Source organism: Polypterus senegalus, chromosome 6, assembly GCF_016835505.1.
Source record: "Polypterus senegalus isolate Bchr_013 chromosome 6, ASM1683550v1, whole genome shotgun sequence".
Classification (NCBI taxonomy): Eukaryota; Metazoa; Chordata; class Cladistia; order Polypteriformes; family Polypteridae; genus Polypterus; species Polypterus senegalus.
The window spans coordinates 106,648,420-106,668,984 of record NC_053159.1 but is presented as its reverse complement, the minus strand read 5'-3'; the positions used below and the strand labels follow the sequence as shown (position 1 = coordinate 106,668,984).

At 42.5% G+C, this 20,565-nt stretch overlaps 1 protein-coding gene across 4 annotated transcripts in view; it reads right to left on the bottom strand.

Annotated features, from left to right (window-relative positions):
* The window catches only part of sez6b (seizure related 6 homolog b), a 618,004-nt gene that overhangs the window by 130,878 nt on the left and 466,561 nt on the right, over nucleotides 1–20,565 (bottom strand). For all 4 annotated transcript variants that reach the window (XM_039756704.1, XM_039756707.1, XM_039756705.1 and 1 more), the window contains exons 5-9: nucleotides 16,099–16,284; nucleotides 14,616–14,784; nucleotides 14,340–14,506; nucleotides 4,315–4,509; nucleotides 3,592–3,730 (exon numbers count right to left, since the gene is read on the bottom strand). In XM_039756704.1, the coding sequence (XP_039612638.1) occupies nucleotides 3,592–3,730; nucleotides 4,315–4,509; nucleotides 14,340–14,506; nucleotides 14,616–14,784; nucleotides 16,099–16,284 (856 nt within the window). The remainder of the gene's footprint in view (nucleotides 1–3,591; nucleotides 3,731–4,314; nucleotides 4,510–14,339; nucleotides 14,507–14,615; nucleotides 14,785–16,098; nucleotides 16,285–20,565) is intronic.

Sequence of the window (20,565 nt, the reverse complement as noted above, 5' to 3'; positions counted from 1 at the left end):
ACTATATACGGCAGATGTTTTTGTCAAGCTGATGATTAGCCAGGCAGTATGGACACACAGGATATTGGGGTTGCTGTCTGCTTGTGTCACAGCCAATGGCACATTGACGTAAGAGGTGAGCATACTGAACTCTGAGAATGACTTTCAGTTCAAGGAACGCTCAAGGCTATCTTTTGAGATTAAGTCAAAATTTAACAGTTCATGATTCATTCTCTTGAAAAAGTCTACAGGTTATGTCATTTAGCAATATGCTTTTGAAAAAGAAAAATATTTTTCAAGCTACAGGTCTCCTAGGGACTTCTGGTGACAAAGTGATAGTTCATTTTTATTAGAGGCCTGGGGATGACAAAGGCAAAGTGGGGGAAAAACAAAGGCAAAAGAAACAAAAGTCAGATAAAGGATTATGGGTAAAAAGTGGAAATCACATTGATTTTAAGAATGGCGTCATGGCAGGGGAGTGGGGGTGCTGCTGTGAAATGTCTACAGTGTGTGTTGCAGGTTTGGTGCATATTTTTTTGCTACGTTTACTTTTTTTTTGTGAGCATAGTTCTAAGATATCTTTTATACTGCCTCCCTGAGTTTATACACACAGACTAAACATCATCACTTCTACTTTTCATCTCACTTCTTTGAATATTACACTATGAATATGCAAATGCTAAAATATAATAGTTACACTGTGAGATTTTCATTGAGCAGTAAGAAAAATCACGGCTTAGAGGTGTGATGTTTAAGATGAGGAAGAAATCTTCCATAGAACCAAAAAGAAAGGATGATGACCCTATGAGAATTCTGACAGAATTCAAGAACTATCAAGAGGTCACGGCCATACTTTGATATTATTTGTTCCTTCATGCTTTTATCATTTTAGTCGCACATGACAAAAACCTACACCGGTGTGTTTTACTTTTTGTTTCTATTCACAAGGAGTTAAGATGGCATTCGGCTCTTAGTGAGCCACAGAGAGGACCAAGCAAATGGACAGACTCTCTTTCTTCAAATGATAGCTAAAACATAACCAAATAGATGGCATCTCTCTGGGTATGCAGTGTTTACTCTCTGTTCCCTGAATCTTTAGTGCCACCACTTAAGGGAGGCTCAGCACTATAGCTCTATGAATATTTATCACCGCACTTCACAGAGTGATATTTAAACACATTGGGAATTTCCTCCCATGGCGTTTCTGCTTTCATGACAACTCTGCAACAGGTTCACTTGAGGTTTATTACCACTGAGCATGGAAGATAATTGGAACCCCACAAACAGGTACTTTTTCATCACTACCTGTATTATGTCCTACTTATAGACAACTGTGTTCAATTCCTATCCTTGTCATAGGCTCTTTGTAGATCACATAATCTCCATGTACTAGTATGGATATTCACCAGGTACCCTGGGCTCCCCTTATGTCAAGGACATGCAGTGTACATTACATTGAATGAGTGACTGTTGCGCTGTCTGTCTGAGGGAGTGTGTATACCCTGTGACTGGCAGGCAGCACTCTTTCTAGGCTTGATTCCTAAAATATATCTGCCGTTGCCAGAAGAGACTCACCATTACCCTGTAACAGAAGACACGGGTGGGTGGGTGTAGACTGGAATCATCTATCCAGCCTACTATTGCTCAATGCATGTGACCATGTCGCACACGTGCGAATAGGGGACACCTAAAGGGCCTGAGTAATAGTAATTCCATGCCAGACCAGTAGGCGTTGAGGTGCACTAGCTGTCTTTCTCAATCCCTTGCAGACCATTCTCAGGAAATCCTGCCAGATTCCGGCGCCTCTGATGCTGTCACTTCCGGTTCTGGTGGCTCTGATGACGCCACTTCCGGTCTCGACCACATCAATTCCAGTTTTTATGCTACCGATGACATCACTACCAGTCCTGAAGTCCTTCCACTCCATATCATTAGTTCTGTTTTAGACTTACATCTCACAATTATTCCTATTTGCAGCCAAGCAATATTATACGGGTGGCTGCCCCAAACCTTTATGATGTTTTTGTGTCATTCTTGTGACAATCACTAGATACTAAAAGAAGAAACAACACACAGTGTCCTGTGAATGTCCGCCCTTTACAGAGCGAACTGTTAAGACTGAATGATTCTTACACTGGTCCCAATTCCAGTTCATAGACAAACTTCAACTATGATTTGTAACAAAGCTTGTTGGAAACGGCTCTCCCGGAAATGAAAGAGAGATTTCATTTCATTGATTTCATTGTTAACTAATACCTTGTACATTGGTTCATGATTCACAATCAATAAATCAGACTCTTTCAACCTGTTACAAAGTACACTATATGAAATTAGATTTAATTTAAATAGTGATCCAGGGTGGTTGAGCAACTTAGATAAATGACTGTAAAAAACAAGAGTGGAAGTTTTAACTTTCATATCTGACTCAATGCATGACCCTGCCTGAGTTAAACTGCAAGTGCTTCCATAGTAGAAATACAAGGGATGAATAAACAGAAGCAAAACAAAACATTGAAGCTTGTCTGGACCAATCTACAAGGTATTGAACCTTCATATATTTGGCAGGGGGGCTCATCGACTTGCTTGACTCTCCTTATCACCCCCTGTCTTTCCCCATCCTTGTCTCTTCCTTCTTCTATCGAGTCTTCTCTTCTACAGTGCTCTTTAATGCAGAATCAATGAATCGTCTTCTGGCATCAAATAGTTTTAAGGCTCCTTTCGAGGTCACATCCAGTCAAACCTCAGAATTACTTCTGGGGTCAAGGCAGTTCTTATTTCACCATACTGATACCAGGCCGGAAATCCATGTAGAGCTTCCAGGTGTCCCTGTACCCCTAAACCACATAGGTGATAAAACAGCAGGGACTTCAGGTAGCTCCTCAACTGCTAAAGGCCTTAGTGGGACAACTGTATGCTGCCTTCTCTATTGGATGGCCAGGAAATGGTACCAGCTCTCTCTGACCTTTCTCTTAAATGGACAACCTGTCTCCTGTTTTTCACCTAAACCACCACCATTCTTTCTCCTTCCTAAGCTCATGATTCCATTCAGGGTCTTCCACCCTCTAGCATGTCTACCTTTCCACACTGACATATACAGGACTCCTTCCATTTTTTGTTTGCCTTCATTTCTCTGAAAAACTGAATGATGTACTGGTGGTGTCCATCGGTTTCTTGCTAGCGAAGTACCCCCCACTACAAACACGCACACGTACATATATTAATAATCAGGGCTTATACCTTAAAGCCCCTGGGATAAAATTTGGTTCCCAGTTACCATTTCATTGGCATAAATGATGTGTGGATGGATATTACTAGTATCTTTTAAGTGTACTATGGAAAGTTAAATTGAATTTAGATAGATAGATAGATAGATAGATAGATAGATAGATAGATAGATAGATAGATAGATAGATAGATAGATAGATAGATAGATAGATAGATAGATAGATAGAAGCTCCCAGGTATATGATTGAATCCATCACACACTTTCATCTCTCTGAAGAAAAACATAAAGAGAGGCTTGTTACTTTAAAGCAAAAAGGCTTTTCCTAGTCATTCACTCATTCATCAGGATATCAGGAAGGTGTTGTGGCTGATGACTGATTTACTCACACTTGAATGTCCAACATGATGCGCTTGTCTTCTTCCACATGTATTCCCCAAATGCAGTCTTGACCTTTGTCATACGCTTCTGGCCAGTTGGGAGAGAGAACCACTCCAGCAGAGTCAGTGATCTCACCGCTACAAACAGCTACAACATAAATATTTTTGAGCCACTCAGACATGAAGCAGAAAGGAAAAAAAAAAACACAGAAAAATAAGAACAAAGCAAATCCCCTTGGAATTCTGCGGGAGTTCATGTCATGAAGATTTGTATTCTTTTTCAGTTTGGTGTATTGTTCACAGAGGGCTTTTCTTGCCATCTTAACGGAGCTCCACAACTATAAGCTGGAAGCACTGGGAATTTGCCTGAACTTTCACAGGCTGATGGGGCTACTCTGATGTTATTCACAGTAACCAACACCTCTCTTGTTGTTACAGTACAAGAGAAGTTGTAGCCTGAGTATACTTGGAAATAACAGTTCTTTAACTCAACCCACATAAACTCAATCAACCATGGTATAGAAAAAGTAATGCTTAAGGAAAGACATCACTGTCACACTTTTTGGAAAATTTCACAGGTTTAGAACAATGTTTGTCTTTTTATGGAGTACTATATGATCCAGGCCTATGCTGGATAAGATTTTCAGTTTTCTTGGGTACTTCCCAGAAGCTCTGCTAGTGAGACATCTAAAGCAAGAAGAGTGAGGGCAAAATGTATAGAGCAATGCTTACCTCTGCATGCTGGCTCTGTCTCATTCCACTGTGGGTCAGTGATATCCATACATTCAATAATGACTGACCCTTGTTCCAGGGTGTAACCTGGGTCACAGGTAAACTCCACCACTGTTCCTACTGGATACAAGGCATCACTGGTTGTGAAGTTCCCATATTTTACAAAGGGCTCATAGCAGTGACCCTGGGAGAAGGCTGAAAGAGAAAACACAACTATGATCTGGTCTGTGGCTCTCAGCCACTTCTCTGCATGGCACCCCAGCTAACAGACCTAACCTGTTAGAACACATGAGTCAAGGCTACCATGCAGCATGCATCACAAATTATTAATGCATTTCCCTCAGAAAGCCTTACCTTCACAGAAAAGTGGAGCTTTTTGTGTGCATTAGGAAGGCCCTCTACCTTAACCTCTCGCTCACAATTATTCCAACTCAAACTGCTGCCCAAACAATTTGTTTTGCACTCAGTTGCTTCTTTTCAGCGCACTGCAAATGGTTGAATAAGTGCTGCTCTCTTGCCTGCAATAATTCAATAGAAGTGTCTCTTGCTGGGGCCCCCGGTCACTAAAGTGCTGAGGGGGCTTGCAGAAGCAACAGCGCACACAAGCTCTAAATGATTTAAAATGATGTGGCAAAATGGAAAACGCTGTGCCTGATGCTTATTTTGGAGAGAAATAGTGCCCATTTGAAAGTCGTGACTTATTCTGAACTGAAGTTGAAATGTAACTGGGTCTTTCTGTAAGATTTGTAGAAAGAAGAGCAGCACTCTCAGGGAAAGACTACTCTAGGAGCAAACGCATAGTAAAACTGATTCTGAGAGGTGTATTTTAATTATCTACTAATGCTATCTTCCAAATTATGAATTGTTCTGTACTGTTGCTGCAAATATTATTACCAGTTTTTATATCATAAAATCCAGCCTGTATGCACTAGATCTGAACCAACTGTACTTTTTTGTTGAACCTTAAATGTTCATTAACATGTTTATTTTAATTATAGGTCTTTTTGTGCAGTGGATCTGTTCCATGATCCCTGGTTGGTAACTGGTTCAAAACATACAAATATATTATTCAATTGAATCATTGCAGTGACCTCACCAAAAAACGGTAACAAGATAAACTTCAAGAAGCATTGTGCACTTTCATTGGGATGAGTAACAAATCAACTCAGTACAAATCAGTCAGTACTGCACAGTCAATACGACACAAATCAGTCAGTACTGCATAAAAGAAACAGTAGAAAAATCAATCCCACATGACTTTGGGCCCAATGACTGGTTCATTAACTGTTGTGTGTTTTCTTAGTCAAACCAGTTAACTGGCAGATGATATCATTTTATCATAATCACTTACTGGGGCATGTAAGTTCAATGCCAAGATCACTGCCTAGTATGTACTTACTAATGGTCCAGATCATCTAGAGGTCTGTAAGAACAGGCTTATAGCAAGACCACTGATTGCTGCACCAAAGGTGACTGGATGATGTATACTGGTGCAATACTAGGAATTTGAGAAGATCCATATAGGCCATATTCCAAAGCCAGTTACTGTACAAAGGTAAAGGAAGCATTCTGTGGCAGGACAAAAGTTGCAAAGAGAGTGTGTACACGAGAAGGTGTAAGGCAACTGGGAAATTTGCCTTTATAACTAACAGACTTAAAAACTCACAATAGTCAATGGTAATTTAATTTACACTTTATACAGTTAAGTATTCTTCCATTTTAATATGTTATTTTTTTAACTTGGTAATTGTCATACAATTTCTTTTATTTTTTGCACAGCACGTTGAGCTTCATGTTTTGTATTTACATGTACTATAAAAATACATGTTGTTGCTGAAATAACAGTCTTGTGCAGTAAGCAGGTAAGCTACATTCAGTGACAGACAAGAAACTTGACCTGCAGTTAGGCCTTAGATGGACAGCTAAATGTTTCTTATATTGTTCGGTTTTGTTGATTCATGTTATTAACACTACTTGGTGTTTATTGAAAAGAAGTTTTTTAGTGTATTTTCTGTGCTCCCCCATTGCGATACAGAAAGTCAGATAAACAGTTAGCTAGGTAATGAAGTGTTATATGCGATAGATAGATAGATAGATAGATAGATAGATAGATAGATAGATAGATAGATAGATAGATAGATAGATAGATAGATAGATAGATAGATAGATAGATAGATAGATAGATAGATAGAACAGTTCATTAATGCTGCACATTATGCAGCAAAGTCATCACCTATGACTGCCTAAATGAGTTTCTGGTATTAATATCCACAACTCTGGTATTAATATCCACAATTGTGTTATCAGCAAGAGTGAAAGGGAAGGTCTACAGGACGGTAGTGAGACCAGCTATGTTATATGGGTTGGAGACGGTGGCACTGACCAGAAAGCAGGAGACAGAGCTGGAGGTGGCAGAGTTAAAGATGCTAAGATTTGCATTGGGTGTGATGAGGATGGACAGGATTAGAAATGAGTACATTAGAGGGTCAGCTCAAGTTGAACGGTTAGAAGACAAAGTCAGAGAGGCGTTGGTTTGGGCTGAGGAGTGATACTGAGTATATTGGGAAAAGGATGTTAAGGATAGAGCTGCCAGAGAAAAAGAGGAAGGCCTAAGAGAAGGTTTTTGGATGTGGAGAGACAGGATATGATGGTGGTGGGTGTAACAGGGCAAGATGTAGAGGACAAAAAGATATGGAAAAAGATGATCTGCCTTGGCAACCCCTAATGTGAGCAGCCGAAAGAAGAAGAATATCCACAACTACTTTATCAGACTACATAACACACCTGTCATATAAGACATATGATGTTATTTACAAGAACACTTTGTCAGTCTCAATGTGTGCACAAGTGTGAATTTGATAAAAAACACTTTATATAGACAGGAAAGTGGAGGAGTAGTTAAGAATTTGTGCCACATGCACATCTGAAACAGGACAGAAGGGTTGATAAATTTAGAACCCAATTTGACACAAAACATACAACTTGCCTGTTGCTAATGCATCTGTCAAGTCAAGTCAACTTGGGGAGCATGCACTGATACAGTGCGTTGCCGCACCCACTACACAATGAAACAACTCGGGATCCCGGGTTGGAACCCCCCAGGCAGATACGCGGTCGAGTCCCACCCTCTGGAAATGACCCTCTATCTGCCGGAGCCAGGTGTTATGTGGGCGACCCCTTGGCGTAGTCTGGCCACTTGGATCCCCAAAAATGAGGATCCTTTGAGCCAGATCACTCTCGGGGAAACGCAACACATGGCTGTAGTGCCGAAACTGACGCTCCCCTCACAATGCAGGTAATGTGCCTCATTTGGGACTCCATGAGCAACCTCTCATTCGACACAAAGTCAAACCAACGGTACCCAAGGATTTTCCGGAGAGACACAGTACCAAAGGAGTCCAGTCTTCATCTCAGGTCACTGGATAGCATCCATGTCTTGCAACCATATAGCAAGACAGGAAGCACCAGGACTCTAAAGACTTGGACCTTCATCCTTTTGCATAGATATCAGGAGCACCACACACCCCTATCCAGCGACCTCATGACCCCCCCCCATGCTCTCCAAATCCATCTATTGACTTCATATGAAGAGTCACCAGAGACATGAATGTCACTGCCAAGATAAGTAAACCTCTCATCAAGTTCGACACTCTCTCTGCAAACAGACACACTTTTGACGGCTGTACCCAAGGGGTAATTAAGGGACTGGATCTTGGTTTTTAATCCAGGACACTCGCAAGCCCAGACACTTAGACTTCTTGCTCAGTTTCTCGAGTGCCCCGATTAGAGCCTCCATTGACTCCGCGAAGATCGCAGCATCCTCAGTCAAGATCAGTGAACCTTTCTTCACCAACAGATGCCCCACAGCCGCTGGACCCCACGACCTTGCCCAACACCCAGGCCATACAAGCATTGAACAGAGTAGGAGCAAGAACACACCCCTGACGAACCCCAGAATCAACTGGGAAAAACACAGAGGTCCTGCCTCCACTCTGCACAGCACACACAGTACCAGTATACAGGCCGGCCATGATATCCAGCAACCTTGAGGAGATGCCACAAATCCTCAGAATGTCTCACAGGGCAGCTCGATCCACTGAGTGCGAAAATTGACAAAGGCTGCAAAGAAACTCTGCCGATATTCTCGTTTGCATTCCATGAGAACCCTCAACGCATCTGTGATCTCAGGAAACTCTTTATTGCTGTGTGTTGATTTTAGGCAGTGTTATCATGTACCTAATGCATTTACTAAATGCAATGTTAGGTTCATTACTGAGTGTACTCTATATATACAATGGCGTATACAAGTTCACCACTAAAATGACTCTCTTGTAGGCACAATCAGTCACTAGTGTGTAATGAAGTTTACCTAAGTAGTGGATACTTGTAAGGAGGAAATATGGACTAGCTGACCCAGATGACTGATTAGTACTGTATGAGTTCAAGGTCCATAACAATTACTGCCATACAGTTGATCTAAAGCAAGATTACATATACATTCTTAGTACCATTTAAGTGCTACCCAGTTATTTATACTGCATCAGTTTTATATTCACTGTTAGGCCTTGTTCACACGGGCGTTAAAATCGAGCGTTTTTTTTTGCGTTCGTAGCGTCCGGTGAGCGCGGATCAAGCGCCGAGTTTTTTTTACACGTAGGAGTCAATGAGAGTGTTCACACGGGCTTTGGTGACGTGCGTTTGTCCGGCTGCGCGTTTATACGGCATCAAAAAAACGTTGCATGGAGCTTTTTCTTGGCGTTCAAAACCCAACGAACGCAAGGAAACCGCTTCTAGTTCGTTTTCTGCGCGTTTATTTTACGCTCCGGAGGACCGGATATATATAAGTTTACATGTTGTATATGAAAAAATATTAATATTTTTATGTTGTCATGTACAACATATATATTTTCATATTGCTTATTTTATTTTATTGTCTCATGTAATTTGTAAACCATGAACCTATTAATTTATGTTCTAATATAATATTTGATAACGATTATGTAGGGGGCAATCCATGGCAGGGGGCTGAGGGGCATTTCAGTGCATAACACCGGTGTAAGCGCACACTCGACTACTGTTTCCTTACCTCAAAGTGACAAGTAGTCTCTCTTCGGGGCTAACACCAAGTCGCATATTGGTTGATCGGCGTGCAATGTGGCATTGCACCAGCTGCAGCAGACAATCAAAAGTGGAAACCGACATCCGACAGTAATTAAAAAACTTGCGCGGAAATTTTCGCATTTCTTCATAAAGCACAAAAACTTCCTTTAACCCGACATTGTGCAGTCAGAGGATGAACCCAGTAGCAGCGGCGATTTTTCTCTCCCTACGTCGCTGTATTACGAGTATTTTTAAAACAAGAAGATTAATATCTAACATAGCAAAATGGTCCATATTGAAAGGAGGCACCTCAAATAAAACGACAAGGGCTTTCATATCCAGTTCCCGACACTGCCTCCACAGGTTAACACACAAACTACAATTTGGGCTGCAGGCTGGCGTTAGACAGAGACAAACGAACGCCGGTGTAGAAGTCAATCGATCGCCACCACAAAATGCAACATAAACGTCTAGGACGTTCAGAGCAAGTTCGTTTATCCAAAAACCTAACGCCCGTGTGAACAAGGCCTTACTGTACATAAATTAGTTGCTGTATTATACTGGACTAGCACTTAGATTACCAACCAAACACTTAGGTCATTGGTTAAGTAATGAATGTTGATTATTATAAGTCGTTTTCGGTAGAAAAAAACAATAATGTGGTAAAATGACTGAGTGCTTTACATATTGGCCATGATCACTTGGTGTGTACTTGTTCAGTGTAATGTGCATATTGACTTTTGTGTTTACCAAAGCCAGCCACTGACTGCACAGAGGGTGGTTCCACAAACATCACTATATATCATATGAATGTGCTGTGCTAGAATTGCTGACTCGGGCTGGATCATCTTCAGTAACTGCTGTTTACTTATTTGACACACAAAAAAAAACCAACCTAAATAGTCTATGCAGTCTCAAGAGCTGTGCTTGCTTGTTCCTTTCTCTCAAATGTCCCCAGGTTTGACCCCAGGCAGAAAGCAAGCTGGCAGACAGAAGATGTATCCAGAGGTGAGAAGAAGCAGAACGATGTGTATCATCAGAACAGGCAATGCTTTTGCATGCAAATAGGCAATATTTTACTTTTTTGAAATTCCACTTGCCTAGCAACAAACAGATGTGGGCTAATCTTCAAAGGAATATGTCCTGCGGCTTTGTCTCCGATCTCATTGACAAAGCAGGAGAACTGCCTGAGGTGAACTCCTAGAAATCTTCTCAGGTACAAGAGCCTTGGGACTGAGCTGTAGGGACTTGTCGGTGGCTCATTTTGCAGTAGCTGTCAATCTCAGCTTGCCACACAAAAGAAAAGTTGCATAATTCATCATGTCGAGCCGGTCCAAGGACAGCTTCAAAAAGAAGAAAAGACGGCCCAAGCACTCAGATCAGCAAAGACAAGGATGGCCGCAAACTGGGTACTCTGCCAAAAGGCAAGAGTGCAGTTCATGGTGTTTAACAGGCAAAATGCTGCACGATTTGGCACTGATAAAGGAACCTAGAGCGACTGTTAATTGTGCGTCTGTGAAACCAGATTTGTGAGGCTGATACACAAGTAGATACCAATATGTTCTGTTAGATATACAGGTTTGATACAAGATGTTTAAGTGCTGTCAGTTGTAACACAATGCTGCCAGATAATTGGACTGCTGTGCTGAATGCCACTCATTTGGTCAGTGCTTATGTTACAGGCTGTACAACCATGTGGTTTATCAGATGTTTAGAACTATGTTAGCAATTCCAGCCAATTTTGTTTTAGTTAGCCAGCTACTTTATCATGTTGTGCCCTTTGTTGTTTTTGAGATGGACTGCGCTTTACCAAAAGTATTCAGTCTGCAGCAGTGGCACAAGGCTTGACATTGTGTCTGCCGCAGTGGTGTCAATAGTACAACAGTCAATTTTTATTTTATATAGTAGCATTTACAGATGCTACTTGAGGCTGATCCTCCAATTAGCTGTGAACCACCCAGTCTCACTGAGATTGCACAGGTGGTGAACCAGCTGATGGGAGGAAAGGCTGCAGGGATCTGTGGTATCCGGGGTGAACTTCTCCGGGCTAGTGGTAAGGCTGTCCTCCCGGCATTGCAAGCAATCTTTGCTTCCATTTGGGAGACTGGTATCATCCCAACTGACTGGAAAATGGAACTTGTCGTCCCTATCTGGAAAGGGAAGGGTGATTGCCTGGATTGCAGCAACTACAGGGGGATAACACTACTCTCAGTGCTGGGTAAGGTCCTTGCTAGGGTTGTCCTCAATAGGATTCGTGATCACTTGCTCACCTACCAGCGACCGGAACAGTCTGGTTTAACGTCTAAGAAGTCTACCATCGACTGCATCCTGGCACTGAGGGTTCTCATGGAGCGCACACGAGAATATCGGCAGAGTTTCTTTGCAGCCTTTGTCGATTGGGCAAGGTCATGGGGTCCAGTGGCTATGTGGCATCTGTTGATGAAGAAAGATTTACGGATCTTGACTTTGCTGTCGATGCTGTGATCTTCGCGGAGTCAATGGAGGCTCTGATCGGGGCACTCGAGAGACTGAGCAAGGAGTCTGAGTGTCTGGGCTTGCAAATGTCTTGGATAAAAAACAACATCCAGGCCTTTAATGACCTCTTAGGCACAGCCATCAGCAGTGTGTCTGTCTATGGAAAGAGTGTCGACCTTGTCGAGTGGTTTACTTACCTTGGTAGCGACATTCATGTCTCTGGTGACTCTTCCTATGTAGTCAGTAGACGGATTGGGAGAGCATGGGGGGGCCATGAGGTCACTGGAAAGGGGTGTGTGGCGCTCCTGATATCTATGCAAAATGATGAAGGTCCAAGTCTTTAGAGTCCTGGTGCTTCCTGTCTTGCTATATGGTTGCGAGACATGGACGTTATCCAGTGACCTGAGACGAAGACTGGACTCCTTTGGTACTGTGTCTCTCCGGAAAATCCTTGGGTACCGTTGATTTGACTTTGTGTAAAAGGAGCAGTTGCTCATGGAGTCCTGAATGAGGCACATTACCTGCATTGTGATGGAGCGTCAGTTTCGGCACTACGGCCATGTGGCACATTTTCCCAAGGGTGATCCGGCTCGTAAGATCCCCATTGTTGGGGACCCGAGTGGCCAGACCAGGCCAAGGGGTCGCCCACATAACACCTGGCTCCGGCAGAGTGAGGGTCATTTCTGGAGGGTGGGACTGAACTGCGTGTTTGCCTGGAGGGTAGCCAACCGGGTTCCTGAGTTGTTTTGTTGTGTAGTGGGTGCGGCAACACACTGTACCAGTGCATGCTCCCCAACTTGACTTGACTTGACTTACAGAATGTACCAATTCAGTAATGCCATAATGCAGACATGAAGTGGTGTCATCAGAAATGCAGTGAGATATGCCATAGTGTCACCAGTCTGTGATGTCAGGTCCAAAGAAGTGTTTCCAAGATAGCTGCCAAGTGTGAAGTGGTCTCATCCACAATGCTGTGAAATATGGATTTGTGCTACCTGCACTGTCTCGGGTATAAAATAATGTCATCAGGAATGTTGCCGGTTGGTGGTGCAGTGAGTAGCGCTGCTGCTTCACAGTTAGGAGACCCAGGTTCTCCCCGTGTCTGCGTGGGTTTCCTCCAGGTGCTCCAGTTTCCTCCCACAGTCCAAAGACATGCAGGTTAGACGCATTGGCAATCCTAAATTGTCCCTAGTGTATGTTTGGTGTGTATGTGTGTGCCCTGCGGTGGGCTGGCATTGGCTCCAGCAGACCCTCGTGACCCTGTAGTTAGGATATAGCGGGTTGGATAATGGATGGGTGGATGTTGCCAGGTGTCAGGTGGCCCAATCAAAATTGCTGACAGGTATGCAGTGGTACTAACTGCAGGGCTTTTAAATACAGAATGGTTTAAGCAGGAATCTTGCCAGGTGTGAAGTGGTCTCTTTGGCAGTGTTGTGAAGTAAATAATTGTGCAAGCTGCACAGTGTTAGATTCACAATGATGTCATCAGGTACGTTTCCAGGTACAAAGCAGTTTAACCAACCATAGTGCCTGACCCATACTGGTATTACCTGCAGTGCCATTAGGCACAGTAATGTTGTCAGTTGTGAAATGGTTTCACCAGCAGTGCTGTCTGGTACATAGTAGTGTCACCTGCAATGCAGTCAGGTGTGCAGGAGTGTCTTCAACCTTACTATAATTTGTGCAAGGGTGTAATCAACCATCCTCTCATTTACATGGTGTTCCCTCCAGAAATGCTACAAGATTGGCAATGCTGTCTGTAGCAGTGGTGTTAAGTGAACAGAGCCTTGGTAAGCAATCCTGTCTGCTGTACAAGTATGACACCAGCAATGTGGTCTGCTGTGTTGTGCTGCCATTACTAAAGTTTTCAGACATGCAATGGTGTCGTCAGTAGTGATCTGCGCTACCACCACCTGATCAAGGCACCGTGCTGTCCCCACATTGATGGATTGAAGGCTAGATGTCCACATGACCATCATCATATAATTCTTCCACGTGAAGCCTGAAAACCATGAAGACTGATTGAGAGCATTCATGTTTGGTAGAATGCCTAGTGGTGGCCTCGGAACCCCTGCAGATTTTTATCCAACCCTCTGGAGATTTGTTTTGTTTTTTCTGCCCTCCTGGCCATCAGACCTTACATTATTCTTTGTTATTTAATATTGCCTAACCTTATTTTTGTATTTCTATGTTTTATAAACATTTCTTTCATCATCTTGTAAAGCACTTTGAGCTACATCATTTGTATGAAAATGTTCTATATAAATAAATGCTGTTGTTGTTGTAGTGAAGGGGATGATGTTCTATAGTTGTGCCATCAAGTGTGTAGTGGCAATTGTTAGCAATGGTGGCCCAACTGGCTAAGAGGAGAACACATTCACTTTCATGGAGGCTGTGGTGATGATTCTATTGTAGATACCAGATAGACTAGTAACATTTCAAAATCTTACCTTCATAGCGCAGCGCCACACCTGTTGAAGCACCCGTGCTATCAGTTGTCAGTTCAATGAAGAACCACCTTGACCCACTGACGATTCCTTCAATTGGAAGATATTCCACTTCGTACGAGTCATACACTGGAGGTGAATCAATGTTGTTGCCATTTTTGATTAAAAGTCTGTAAAGGAATAGAACATATGTGCACACACACACACATACAGAAAATGAGAAAGACAGAGAGACACAGGAGGAGAATCATCAGCATAAGAAACATCCTACAGAGGTACCTGTCATCATCCTCGGCCAGAGCAACCTTCTCAAAGTGCAGATGTAGTCTCTGGCCTTCAGGGGCCTCAATCACCCAGTGGCAGGTTAGGTTATTGCTGTAATTACTTGGAAAGCCAGGGGAGATGATGCGGCCCACTGTGGCATTTCTGATAAAGCCACCACAGACAGCTACTCAGAGAAAAATAAAAAGAAAAGCAAAAAATCCAGTCAATATCAAAAAACCAAAAAGAGAAATTCAATTCATCAAATCTGTTAATACGGGGAAAACTATCTACAGCACTATCATATGGATATGTCACAACATCATTGTGTGTAGTGCTAATCGCACATAGATCTGTTATTATAAGGAAGACCACTATGTTCAACACCTCAAGTACACCATTATATGACAGACTGGTCTGTGTAGCCTTGAGCTCATGTGAGTCTGTTAATTCCAGGCATTGCCACAAACACCACTGACTTTACATGGGTGTTACTATATGGATGAACACAATGTACAACACGGGCCTGTTACTATTCAAGTGGTCGTCATGTGTAGTCTGTTCTCATGCGGCACTGTTACTGTTGTAAATACGTGGATGCTTGGTGGCGCTAATGCGCATCTTTATTCCCAACAGACAGTACGCAGTACACAGGGTAAAATCACCCAAAAGTTGATTTTTAATTATTTTCTTCAATAAAGTGCCCCAAAGCACCTCCACCACCATGAACAATAAATCCATAACAATATCTCAATCCTCCTCTCCACCCAGCAGCTCTGTCACACTCCCTCCCAACTCCGGCTCCTTCTTGAGGGATGCGGCCCCTTTTATAATGACCTGGATGGGCTCCAGGTGCTCCATCTGACGATACTTCCCAGTGTGTCAGAAGAGCACCCAGAAGCACTCCGGGTGTCCCTGGGATTTCTTCTGGCAGCACTTCCTGTTTGTGGCGGAAGTGCTGCCATCCAGGGTTCCAACAACGTCCAGGCTCCCCCTGGCGGTGACTCCCATACATTCCAGAGATGCAGCCCTCCTGCACTCCAGGGAAAGTATTGTCCCATTTCCGGTCCCCTGCTTCTTCCGGCGTCCCGGCGGAGCAATGTCCCTGGGCGTCTATAACAGTGTATAGAAGATCGCTGTGCATTACATACTGTAGCTCGTGTGGATCTGATATGAGGATGTAGATCACCACATGCACTATTGAGCACCACAATGAGCTATAAGGTCATTTGGCCATTCTTCAGCCTAGGATATCTCTGTGTGCACTGACAAGACTGTATGGATCACCAAAATCATGAACAGAAGTATAAGAGTATGCAGTGGAAAAGACACAGTAACACCAACTGACCGCACTGAAGAAGTTGCACTGATAAAAAATAAGTGGGCTTGCTTTAGGCCCTACGGGTATATAAAGGATTGGAGAGGAGTTAATCACAAATGAGTACAGCCGTCTTTAGCTAGTGATATCTTAAGGGTATATGAAATGATGAAAATTACTTGCCTAAACACTGTGGCCCCTTTCCATTCCAGAAGGGGGTAGTTGCATTCAGACACATGAGTGAGGATGCCCCCTGCAGCTGGTAACCTGAATGGCAGTAAAAATAGGCCTCTCCACCAGGGTGAAGACTAGTGACAGAAACATCTCCATATGCTGGCCTCTGAGGAAATCCACAGCTCAAAATGTATGCTGCTCAGAGACAGAGAAAGAGAAGACATAATGAGAATTACAGTTTTCAGTCATACAGTCTTACTCCTACTGCACATATTTGGGGTAGAAACCAATGTTCATTTATAGCAACTTTCACTGGGAATTTTACAAGACAACAAGACAAAAGGCAAATTACAAATCAATGCAGATCACCACGTCCTGCTGATGCTAAAAGAATAAGCACTGCTGAAGCCTGAAATATTGCTGCAGTCTATCACTAAGATGATTTGTGTCCATGTTGGCTAACATATTTTTTTTTTACATTTACAATAATACTTTCAGTTACAGGGTTGTGAGGTGGTAGTGCAGCTGCTTTGCAGGAAGGAGACTAGGATTTGCCTTCTGGGTCCTCCCTGCGTGGAGTCTGCATGTTCTCCTTTTGTCTGCTCCAGTTTCCTCCCAACGTCCAAAGACATGCAGGTTAGGTGGAGTGGTGACACTAAATTGGCCCTAGTGTGTGTTTGGTGTGTTTGTCTTGCAAAGGACTGGTGCCCTGTCCAGAGTTTGCTCCTGCCTTGTGCCTTGTGCTATCTGGGATAGTCTCCAGCCAAGCACGCCCCTGGTCTGGATTAAGCGGGTAAGAAAATGGCATGTCTTTCAGTTACAGAGCAGTCTTCTGTTGACCAGATGTATTCAATGGATTTAAAGTTATTTCAGCAAATTGTCCCTAGAAATTAATACTACAATGTCTTTTTAGTGTTTGCACTTTACCATATTGATACAGTAAGCGTCTCTGAACCATTCTGCTTTGGCAAATGGAACTCCCCCGGAGTTAGCCAGACTTTCTGGTTTGATTTACATATTTAAGTGATGATTTAAGTTTAATGATTTTTGTCACACTGGGAATATAAAGTGTAGCATTTGTGAAAATGTCCAATATACCAACTTGTTGATTCTAGGTGGAGAAGGCAACAAATCTTTTTCAGAATCTCTCACAGTTTCAGGAAAATATGCTTGCCAATGCAAATTGTGGGTCTTTGCCATATTGGTTTCCTAATGGTGTATCTTCCTTGCAGGTTTAACCTTTTCATTTAGATCTGTGCCACTTTGGAGGAGCTGCTTAGGGGCTCTTTAATCTAGATTGAGTTTTACCAGTGCTAGGAGCACCTACATTTCTCAGATGGTTTCCTTTGATAGCTTTTTAACTTTTACTTTAAGATTTCAGATATATTAAAAGATTCCTTGTTATGCCTCTGGAATTACTTGAGGGGCACCACTAAATGCCCATGGATTTCAATGAGGAAGCATGCATGTCAGTGTCTCACTCTGTGTAAAGGTTTTCATCCAAGGTAATGTTGATATATCCAAGGGGTAGATTAGCATTTTGACTACTCATTTGTCTCTTTAATATATTAAAATGCACTCTGTGATGTGCTCAAGACTCAATTAGAAGTATTTGTGTGTGGCTTTCGCTGAATATCTGAAGATACCTTGTAGGTGACACAAATGGTTTTACCTGAGATGCTGGAAATCTCCCCGATTCCTTTTCTTCCATAAGGGACCGGATCTCTACTAGAGTATGTGCATTTCTGTAAGGCTAGGTGTTTTTACTTACTGTAACAGCCTACAAATAATTATGGTGAAAATTTTATTTTGGTGCATCTGGAATGATGCAAAGCAATTATTTATGCAACCTGAATTTGTACAAAAGATGTCTATAGGTATCCTGGGTTCTTTTTTAAAATGTGAAGTTACACCTCACATTATGAAGTGTTAGCGGAAATTTCCCTCATACATTAAAGGGTTCTCTATGAAAGCTCAGAATTTATCTGACAGGTGGAGGATATCTCTTTAGGGGTCCTTGTTTCACAGTGCTGAATCTGTCTTGGAGGGTCTGTATGCTTTGAAAGGCAATGGATATTTAGTAGGATAGCCTGCCTTTAACAACCAAGAAATGTGGTTTTGCCTGAGGGTCAGTTCAACAGTCTCATATCTGTCATTAGGGTGAGATCTTTGGATCGCTACTTGAGACGGTGCTGCACTTCTTAATCAGTTTTTATGATTTGTCTAAGAAGTACTAGGCAAGCCTCTCACTGTGAGGGACACCTTTGTTTCCTGTAATTTCCCAACACTGCTTCTGGTGTTTTGAGAACTAGCTGATGTAAAGGGACGTGACCTCAGGGTGCAAGTGAAGGCTGTAGCAGTCAGTCTACACGAACGAAGACAAATTAGCTGAAATATGTTCTGCTGCCTCATCTCTGTCCTCACATAGCTGTTGCAGGGTGGGATGTATGGTAGCAATCATTAGTTTCACAGGATGATAAATTAGCCCTAGCGCTTCCCTAATGGGAGCCATGAAGAATGGCTTCTCGCAGACAGCATCTCAGCGCCTGACTGCCAGCCAGCACTCGGAGAGCCGCCACGGAGCTCTAGGAAGAGCAGTCGCTTCATAAAGTGTTTGCTCCCAAACAGGTAGGAATAACCTGACTGCCTGAAGCACAGTTTGACAGGCTTGTGTTCTCCCCATTGAAAGCGAGCAAAGTCAAGCACTCTGTCAGAGCAGTTTCACACAAAACGGGGGCTACTAGCATGCTGTTCACAGTGGCTCCTTGGGGGATCGAAGGTTTCTGCGGCACTCTGTTGGCAGTACTGCAGATGAAATAGATTGTTGTTTCCCTTCTGGATTCCTTTCTTACTCAGCTGCAAATTAAGTCAGCTTGATAGCCGAGTGCCTTGGAAAATGAATGCAAGGAGCACTCTAGCAGTTAAATCACAGCTCTCCAGAGTTGGCAGAGTAAAAACCAAGAAGAGATTCCGCTTTATTTTTCAGTTTTTCATTCTATAAAAAAAAAAAAAGCCACAGAGACAAAGGGACATTCCTGACACCACGAGCAGTCCTTTGGATGGCAGGGGCAGTCAAAAGAACGAAGTGTCCAAAAGGGAGGTTCACCATTACAGAAGTGTGTCACTTAAAATGCAGAAGCTTTACCAGGATGCACATGATGTCATTAGTATATTTCTTTTTTTAAAGCAAAGCCAATGCAATGTATTTCAAAAGTAATTAAAATCACGAGTGTGAAACATGTAGAGTATCAACAAATGACAAATGAATGGCAGTAGAAAACTGAAGTGGGGAAGCCTTAGCTTGTTCACAGATTTTCATCCATATCAGGAGTTGCAATTTTCTGATTTGCTCGGTTTGAAAAGTATATTTTCTAAGTGCTTGTTATTCTAGCAAGCCTGGTTTTTGCAGCTCTGTTAACCTGCCTCTGTTCACAAGGAATACAGATGCTCTGCTTCTAAGGCTGGTCTGTGAAGACCCGCTTTTTCACTTCAAGTCACTACTTGATAAATAGGACCAATTTTTTTCTTCACTAAGCTGTGAGACATTAGTTAATGTGCTTCTGCTCACAAAGCCATGAGTTATCTCTTTTTGTATTTGGGAGAATAGAAAACGGAGAATGGGAGAGAGAGATAGTGAGAGAACGAGAGAGAGAGAGAGAGAGAGAGAGTGGGGGAGATGGCATGAGAAGAAAGACATGTATTGACAGGCCGAGATGGAGAGACGGAGATTAAGAAATACGGATAGAGAGATAGATGTGAAGAGGGCGGTGGGATGAATGAGAGAATGTGAAGCAGAAATGAAACATAGCCGGGGAGAAAGAGAACTAGAGAAAGAAACTGAATGAATGACTTAAGGGTGTCTATGAATATGCTCCACATGAAAGTGGTGTAATATTTATTATTTCATCCATTCGGATGACTTTATCTGATGGAAAACTGTAGAGCGCTTGGCAGAAAACAATGTAGATGGGACCCAGTGAATGTATACATATGTGAATTATAAGGCAACAAACAGCAAGCCTCCCCAAGCACTCTTTCGAATTATACAGAAAAACTGAACTCTCAAAGGAAGCCATCCCAAACACAGACTGAATTATTCAAACCGGGGCAAAAAGCCCTTGAAAATACCTTTGAATGTTCCACGGGTAACTGGAATCAGGTTATGTTTGCTTTTTCTACTTCTTAATATCACACAGCTTTCCTTCCATTATCTACCATGTCACATTCCTTCTTAATTTATATTGCAAGTTTCTATTTCTTGGTAAAATAGAGAATAGCCACTCCACTGTACCATATCTGAATCTGGGAAATTAAATATTTTAGACGTGTAAAAATGAAACTGAGATGGAGAGTGGGATTGGGCTGGTAAGAAATATAGATGATGAGAGGAGAAAGTGTGTACTTTAGGGACCTTCCGAACTTGACTTAATTAAGATTTGGAGAAAATAGATACAGAGGACTGGCAAGCTTTGTTGG